This window comes from Colossoma macropomum, unplaced genomic scaffold (genome assembly GCF_904425465.1).
Source record: "Colossoma macropomum unplaced genomic scaffold, Colossoma_macropomum, whole genome shotgun sequence".
NCBI classification, from domain to species: domain Eukaryota; kingdom Metazoa; phylum Chordata; class Actinopteri; order Characiformes; family Serrasalmidae; genus Colossoma; species Colossoma macropomum.
In genome coordinates, this window is record NW_023494799.1 from 30,618,094 (window position 1) to 30,627,452 (window position 9,359).

The following is a 9,359-nucleotide window of genomic DNA, read 5'->3' on the forward strand; positions in this document are numbered from 1 at the left end:
TGTGTCTAAACCACTCAGACCAGTGCAACACACACTAACACACCACGTCAGTGTTACTTCAGTGCTGAGAATGATCCACCATCCAAACAGTACTTGCTCTGTGAGGGGCCATGGGGGTCCTGACCACTGAAGAACAGGGTAAAAGGGGGCTAACAAAGTATACAGAGAAACAGATGGACTACAGTCTGTAATTGTAGAACTACAAAGTGCACCTGTATAGTAAGTGGAGCTGATAAAATGGACAATGAAACAAGGAGGTGGTCATAATGCTATGCCTGATCAATGCATATTTTTATTCATAAGTCACTGGACCTAACAACCAATAATCAAATAAGGTGTTCTTTTTTTAAAAACAGAATTAGTTGACTGTGAAGGTGACTACTTTGTGGCAAATATATTAGTTTTTCCCCTTAAAAAATCTACTGTATGGTCTGTGAATTATCATTCTAGCATTCATAAATGAGCAATTGTGCACAAAGCATGTAATGTCCATAGCCACCATAAAAAACACACATCAAAGAGACCATGAGAAGGAAATACATTTAATAAATAAGTTTCTTTCTGCCCACATGAAGGGCAGGCCTATATTAAGTCAATGTAAAGCTTTGAAAAATACAATCTTAATAATCTGTGACAGTACTGATGGTACTTATACTTCATATATTCTCTTTTAAGTCTAAACATGGTATGTGATTTGGTTTGTTTCTTGTAAACCACTTGGAGGTCTAGGTAGATTGAAATAATGAAGATCATTTGGTATCTTAAAAGTAAGTCAGGGGTGTATATCTTTGTTAATGACAGTATATAGAAAGACAATTTTATCACATTAAGAATATACCATCTTTATCATCTGTTGTGAGTTTACATGTCTACAATAGAAATAACAGAATCATATTGGCCCCATATTAATAACATTCAGTGTAGGGTTAGGAGGAGAATTGTGACAACCTGTCATATTTTTGTTGGCACCTGAAAATGGTGATCTCACCAGTTATATTTTTGTGCATGCTATATATTGCACATAAACATGTAGCTTACATCCCTTTTAAAAAGAGTTCGACAGATTTTACGATACATAACATCTCTTAAATTAAAAAAATAGTTTTAATTGACTGTACACGATACCAAAAAAACACTGTGCTGTTCCCTATAATCAGTATAGTGCTGAATTTCACACATGCTTCTAAGATACTTCTGCACCCTGAGCCCTGGCTTCGCGGTCATCACCGAATCCTCTCCCAGTGCAGCTTCCTATGACGTAACCTGCTGCTCTTCTCCTTAGTCATGTTAATGCAAGCATTGTGCTTGTTGCTCTGCAAGTGGTTCCAGTACTTGATGAGTTCACTAGGCTGGAACTGGTGTGAAGTGATCAGGTGACTGTATTTGCAGCTGGAGTAGGACACTCTCCAGTGGTTGAAGAGAAACTCGTTTGGTGGTGGCACTGGGTCAATGCGCAGTTTGGCCAAGCAGATCCCGACATAGACGTCCTCGAGGTGTAAACGGCGTATACTCAGCGAAGCCTGGTAGATTTTTGCAGCCATGTCTCCCGAGAACACGTAGCCTGTACCCGAGCAGAAGATGGGGTACCTCTCGCTTGAATAGAGTTCAGGAGGCATGTACCACTTGCTGTCTTTGTTGCGATTGGGTGCGTAGCCTCGCATCAGGTAGCCTGTGAAGTAGTTGTGTCGTGGTGGCAAATCTGGCTTCAGCAGCTTTTGGATTAAATACTCTGTGTTGACAAACATGTCGCTATCCGTCTTCATGACATACCAGGCATGCGGGCAGTACTCTGCGACCCAGTTCATGCCCATCAAGGTCTTGATGGTAAGGTTGTAGTAGGTGTCCATGTACGCCTGCTGTATTATGTCATGGTGCTGAAAGCTTTCTTCCTCAATGGCACCTTGAGGGTAGCCATCAGAGCTACTCCCCATGCCCAGCAGAAAAAGTCGCACAAAGCCCAGGCCCATGGCCACGCTCTCGTTCCCCCACGTCTGCCTGATGGCATTCCTGGCCTCCACCTGCCTCGGCTCTGCTGCAATAAGCAGAATTAGAAAGGGGCTGCTGTCTCTACATTTATAGGGCTCATTGAGCACATAGCGGTACGGCTGAGCTGCCAGCTGCCCTCCCACACCCATTTCTCGGTGCAAGCTGTTGGTGTTTGTGTTGTTGGTGCTCAGAGAGATCTCCAGTCCTACCATCCCTTGGGCAGCAGCAGCCTCAGCTTGGTGTGAGCTGAAGTTTACAGGTGGTTTGGGGGGAAAATAAATGGGCTCCCTCAAGAGGCTTCGCAGAGAGCTTTGGTTTCCCTCCACACGTTCCTTGAGGGGGCGCAAGCCCCGTATCGTGTAGGCCACTGGGTTCTCTCGGAATCCAGGACGGCTGGACAGCCAGTCTTGGTGGCTGAAGACGAGGAAGATGGTGAAGAGCAGGGCCAGTGACAGTAGGCCCACGACGTGCGTGCGGAAGAGTGACCGCTTGACATTCCAGGTCATCTTGATGGGGCAGCAGTGTCGCCGTCGCCACTGCATGATGCAGATAGAGGCTGCTCGGGAAAGCGCGGCGGTCACATCTAATCAAGTCAAACATGTGTTGTGAGCAGCCCGAGGGTTATCTGAGCTGGCAGATGGGTGTGTTCAGGCCCCTAGTGGAGCTAGAAGGGGGATGACATACTGCCCATGAGGACTGCTAGGACACGCTGCTCTGACTCTCTCCAGTGACAGGCGGTCATGCTTCAGGGCAGTTTCCTTCTGAAGGACGGCTGCTTCCTCAGACCAGAGCCTCCGTTATCTAAGGAGAATAGGAGAGAACCACAGAATGAATAAGGCTGGACAGCGATGAATTAAGTAGTGTAATACACTGCTAATCTCCCACTGCTGTGGAAAGAGATTTGATGTTATCCACACAGTGAACGGAGGAACCTTAATCCTCATTCATTAACTGTCTCCTCAGCCACCTTTTTTGGAGCAGGCCTTTGTTAACGGTGATACAGTGTATGCTGCTCCCCACTCATTAATCCTTCAGTTTCATGACGGAAACCCACAGGAGAGCCTTATTCCCAGAAACAACTCACAATTCCAGTTGCAATCATCGCAACTGTAAGTGGCAACTCTGTGGGGAAGATTGCTATTAGGGGTCGCTCTACATATCATAGGGCAACCTAAGGGCCCTGTGTGAAAGTTTAAATTGCAGGTTTTCACAACATGACATTCAGTGAGAGCACTGCCACTGCAAAGGCTGCCTAAGTCCCACACCCGCCCTCCTGGTGCACTTCAGCAGCCAGGAAGGAGAAGCATCCGTCAAAATGAATTTTCAGGCTCCAGCAAGCAGTGTTGCTGGGATCCGCAGCCAGCAGCAGCCAGTGATAACAGTGCTCACCCCTTATTCACCTTCCACCTTAAACTTATCAACACCACGCCAGGGGGAGAGCTCTCCCTGCCTGCAATTTCCAGCCTTAACTGCTGCTTCCTTTCACATGGGGGGTTTATTGGATTCTAGAACCTTCTTTCAATAATCATGAAAAAAAAAAATAAAGGTAAACGGAGAGACAGAGAGAGAAAGACACAGTGAGAGAGGATGAAAGTAAAAATAGAAATGCACCATATTTTTGAATTCGGTTTATCTGAACGTTCACAATAATTTCATTGTATTATGTTATTTTTATTAAATATTTGTTTGTTTATTGCTTAATATCTTCACTCATTTTGAGATACACTGTAAAAAACAACGTCTTTTTGTCCACACTCGCATTTAAAGTAGCAGTGAATTTTTGGTTTTCTTTACACACATTTGATAGTTGACAGGCATAAACAACATAACTCTGTGAATCTGAAGGAAACACATTCAGATTTTACACAAAGCCCTAAACTGTTCATTTGAAAATCGAACGGTGTTGCATTATGTTCTCATTTAGGAAGCTGTTAGAAAGGTAAGTGAATCTTCTTAGAAAGGCAGGTGAATCTTTTTAGTGATGGAATCATTTGTTGGTACACGTTTAGGAGGGCTCAAAAGCATTCACCCTAGCATGCAGCACCAAAGATATGAAGATATTTTTGTGAGGTTTGGTGAGGTTTGTAGCCTTGTTGTTCGTAGCAACCAGCAATTATTTTAATTCCAAATGAAGCAAGGTTAATAATAATAATACTAATTGTAATAATAATAATATGGATTTTGATACCTAGAAATTAAATGAATAGGGTCCAGAAAACACAGAATATTCATTCAAACAAGTAGGGAGAAGTCAATCCTTCAGAAAAACAATACAGCACAGAATTCAACTTGGTGTTCCGAGTGCTTACAATGCTTAAACTGCCTTTTAAACAAAACCTTCTCTTCAGCTGGCGGTTTCATTACTGTTGTGTTGACATGCTCATGTGTTCAATAGGAAATAGGAGAGTGAATGCACTTTCCCCTTTACCCCTCTAAATGTTAATCTCTGACGACTTTGCCCATTTCTCATGACAACTGGATCAGAGCATACTAACCTTTTCAACCAAATGTGCTAACGCAGTGCAAGCAATTACTGCCAAGTGGAAAGGGGCTGAGTCTAGCTTTGCTTTAAAGGTTAACGTACTTCAGAACAGAGCAAATGAAACACTCTAAAGGTTTCTTTTGTTATCCACATGAGATTCAATAATGAGAGCACCACCGTATCCTGGACTACACTCTAAATATTGCATATTACATATTTTTAAATATATATTTTGTTAACATAAATAAATATGTAAAAAGTTTACCAAAAAAAACTGATATAGTGCTACTTAATAACCAAGAGGAATCAAGACTGTTCCATAAATCATTTGCTCTAGGATCCATTTGATACAGTTGCTCAAATTAAGAGTCTGATAGTGCCACAGCGGTCAGCAATTAGAGGAGCTACACGAGACCATTAGACTTGTAAGGGGATACACCTGCAATCAAAATTAATATGACGGGGAATCAGAATAATTCAATAATCTGTGTACTTGCAATCACAAAATGGTGGGGAGCTTTTCTTCATTGATTCCTCTGGTATTTACACTTGCTGTAGCTCTCTTATTTGTCACATTTTAGGTGCATGATTTGGAATTATTGACAAAGCCTATATCCTACTGTTATATACATACCTTTGCATAAGATTACGAGGTTATACTGCAATTGATGCTTGATAATTTCACACTGGTCTGGTCTTATGCACTGGTCTGCATAATTGGCCAAATCAGTAAGATTCTGAATAACATCAGAGCTATTATTTTGTTTTTCTAGTGTGATACGGAAAGTATCAAAAGTAGAACATCACCACTTTCATGCCTGAGATGTTTTATACAGTAGCTGTTAAATAAAACAGGTCATCCCCAGTTAAGGCTTTTCCTTAACAGCAACACCAACTTACTTACCAAGCCAGGCGTAATAAAATGACAGTGACAGCTACAGGCTTCTGAGATGATCAAGCTACCCAACATTAAACTGTTAAAAGCCAAAGCCGGCAGAGCAGTCCAAAACCGAACAAGAGTGCTGTTGTTTGGAAGGAGGATTGTTGGACTTGAGGACAAGGGGTTAGCAGCAGGAGCGGTGGAATTTAGGACATTGGTAGGGCAGGGAACATACTCACTATCAGAGGCTCACGCTCACAGGAAAATCTTTTTGTTATCATATTTTCAAGAACCGCATGCTGTCACGAGGAACTCTGGATTTAGTCCAGCTGAAAGCTGAACTAATGTGATAAAGCAATATTGAGGTATTAACAGCATTTAGACGCTAGAGGACTGTATCAGTGATGCTCACAGGCAAATTTGGGAGCCTGTCTATACCAGAAGACTTTAGGTAATTTTAGTTATTGTTTGGAATAGTGCATGATTCAAGCCTTCCTCTTCTCAATGAATCTGAGCTGCAACCTTCGGGACGACGCTTTAGGAGGCCAATAACATTTATTATAAATCTATTCTTCCCACCGCCATTGGCCTCCTGAATCATTCTTATTCTTAGCTTGTAAGGATTGATGTTATTTGTTCATACGTTGCTTGTTGAGAATGTTCGTACCTATTGTCTATGCTGCTGCTAAAACTAGCTTTGGCACAGCCCTATGCACTTGGCTACAGCTTTGTTTAGTGACATTTGCTATTCCGAATATGAAAATTTTCATATGAACAGGCTTAACATCTCTGTTCAGGTGTTCAGTTACTTTTACATCTCCCCAGAACAGAGATTTCTGTGCAATGACATTTACTTTCCCGGAGCAGAGACATTTAGGCTTATCTGCACTTACAAATTTGACCAAGATGCGGAAATTGTATTTGAAATCTGTGACTGACCACAAATGTGACTGAGCTGGATAAGAAAAATGAATTTACTGTAGGTATATGGGGGCTGAGGTTTTACTGACACTCACATGACTCTCTGAGCTCAAGTAACAATGTGAAAAGATTTGTGAGATTCTGAAGTGATAACAGAGCCAAGCACAAAACAGCTGACCTGGGCTTTGAATTGCAAAGCAGATTTCTGCAATTCCAGTACAGAAAAATAACAGATTACAACAAGGCTTCCATTATAAAAAAGGCCAGTGCACAATTCCTCTGTGCGAGAATTCACAGACTTGATGACAGAAAGAAGAAACAGAGTCAAAGCCATTTCTTTGTTATAAATGTAAGCTCCAGTAGATCCAGGCTGCAGATGCCCTAAGCTTATTCAGCCAGATAAAAACAAGTGTTTGGATCTTTTAGCACAGAAATCATATTGCATATCTTATTAGTTTCATTATTTATATTTATTCATTTTTTCATTATGCTGTTATTAGCATGAGTTATGGAAAATTAATATGTACTGATAACTGCTGATATTTTCCAGTTGGAAATCAGTGAAGCCACATTCATATCTGGAATATTGTTACTTCAAATAAACACGTAATATAGCTGTGGAATTATTATAAACATTTGGAGGATAAAAAAGCTTTAAATATTTACATTAATGGTGGTGCTCTCAAAAAAAAATGTTTGAGTGGAGTGAAATGAAACTTCATTCTACAGATGCACGGCTGTCTTTGTCCACTTACAGTGTGCGATTGCTATAAGCTACTTTGTTCAAAATCATATGCCAAGGCATAAGACAAGAACGTTTCAGTAAAATTCTTAGCCAATATGTAAAACAGGAAAAACACAAAACTAATATATACAGCTTATTATGTTTATTAAAGATGCGACATGTAGAGCCTAAAGTCACATCCATGGCTTTCAAATTCATGCTTTTCAAATTCATTTCTGCTGCTGTCTTGTATGAAACATAAAACGGAAACACCCCAAGGATCGAAGAGGAATTCTGACCTAGACAGAAAAGAAAAACAGAAATGACACAAGGTTGTCTCCAGGAAAATCATTTGGCTCATGCGTCTCTGTTGTTTGTTTTTTATTTTTAATCTGCCATGACACCAGCCTGACGAGTTATGAATCAAAATGCCACTCTTGGCACGTTCAAGGCGTCCTTAGCGAATAACACTGTTGCCCTAGTGCTTGATTGTAATGCATATGAGGTTTGAATATGCCCATTTTTCGCCAGGCTGAATTCTCGATTTCCTGCTTGAATTTTAATAGCCGGGGTAATTGAATACAGCGGCTAATTGAAGACGAGCGTACGGTATGAGCAGAGCCAGAAGACGCTGATCTGAGCCTTTCTTTCTCCCACAGTGTGGCCTGCTTGGCCTGCGTGTCCTGGGTGGGGGCCAGAAATGTGTGAGCCGGCCCGGAACGTAGAATAGCCGGGGTGTTTTCCACGCTCTGGTGCTCAAGGCTTGACCGGATCTGGGACAAGTCACCGGAACTCTTCTAGCACTCACACATCATCACACATCTCCTCCTATGGAAAGCTTTCAGCTGTAGACTTCACTGAAATGAACTCATCACATGTTATTTTATTTTATGTATTTCATCATTTTTGTTCGGGGTGCTAAGCTGAGCTCATTAATCAGTGAGTTTGCATGCATAAAAAATATCTTTAGCCAAAACTATGCTTTCAAGTCATTTGCACTCGACATAATACAACACTGTTGATGTCTAAAGACTCTGATTGTGGCCAGGACTATTTATTGCCTTGGAACTACAGCCTAAACACCCAGTGGCCTAGACAAAACTAACAACCAAGTCTGTTAGTTCTGTTGCACTTTTCTAACCTTTTCCCCTCCGTCAGACACCACACAACTTCTTTAATGTAATACGATCTTTAAAAATATGGAAACCACAACAGGAGCAACAAGACACTGTGAAAGTGATGAGACGTACCGCTGTCAGTGCCAGGCAGACCGAGAGAATAGCTGTCGGTGCCGTCTGTGGGTCTCCTTTACACGCCATCACTCCGTCTGAAATCTCCAAAATCAAGTAAATACTTCCTCTTCTTCTCCCCCTTCACTGCTCCCAGTCACTCACGCTCATTTCTTTGTTTTCCATGTTGCATTCCTGGCACGAAGCCTTCCTCAGACTCGTTACAGTCCGCCCGCTGTTTCCATCCAACCGCCGCTGAGGTTTCTTCATTTCAGGGTCTTGTCTTGTCGCTGGCGCCGTTAGTGCTACTACTCTGCCTCCACTTCACTTTGTTTTTTAGCCTCGGCGCTGTATTCCCATGCCGGAAAGTGGGGCTTTGGGAGGGGGCTGAAGAAACACAACAACAGCGGCGGCTAAAACTTCAATGTCCTATTTCGTACGAGGGCCGGCGTCTGAAAAATCGATTGGAGGCAAAAGCCAGCTGAGGCGAAGCGGCATTAACAGCGGCAGCGGCGGTGGAGAAGAAGGGGGTGGTTATGGCTGGTCCCTCACGCTACAAAGCCAGGCAAAAAAAAAACAGCATCGAAACCCCCCCTCATGGTACCTCGGAAGCCCTCCGCAGCGAAACATGATCCACAAGCACGCTGGAGGGGGAAAAAGGAGGGGAAAGGCTTCTGCTCCTCTCCTCCCTCTTCTTCGGCGTGATGTTGTGGTGGTGGACGCGTGTGTGGAAGAAGAAGAGGCTGGATTGGGCAGGGTTGGGTTTGGTGGGGAGGGTTTGTGTTCGGGGGGGAGCAGGGGGTGGGGGGGGGGTCAGCAGCTGCTTAAATGTGCTCCAGTCTGCCGCGGATTCACTGACTGAGCCCCTTCGACGTCACCACCTACTTAGCAGAGGATCCCACGTGACCATTTAGATTCACACCCCTTTCAACCCCAGCTCCTCTCCCTTCTCGGAACTGGGGGGCGGGGAGAGGGACGTAGGGGGGGTGTAGATTTAACTCACCCTGTGCGCAGTGAACGGAAAGAAAGAGTGAGTCTTTTTGACACAGGCACAGGAACCAGCTCCACTGTGGCTGCCAGGGCAGAGAATTGCAGCTCATCGTACGTGTGAAAATCAAACCGAGCTCTGAATATAAC

The 9,359-nt window shown here is 43.1% G+C and overlaps 1 protein-coding gene across 1 annotated transcript; it reads right to left on the reverse strand.

The window, feature by feature from the left end:
- Positions 1–528: 528 nt before the first annotated feature.
- On the reverse strand, positions 529–9,022 carry b3galt2 (UDP-Gal:betaGlcNAc beta 1,3-galactosyltransferase, polypeptide 2). Its single transcript, XM_036586963.1, has 2 exons — positions 8,244–9,022; positions 529–2,787 (listed from the first exon to the last, which is right to left on the reverse strand). Exon 2 carries the CDS (start codon positions 2,526–2,528, stop codon positions 1,224–1,226), a length of 1,305 nt encoding a protein of 434 aa, XP_036442856.1. The 5' UTR covers positions 2,529–2,787; positions 8,244–9,022; the 3' UTR covers positions 529–1,223.
- Between the last annotated feature and the right edge of the window lie 337 nt (positions 9,023–9,359).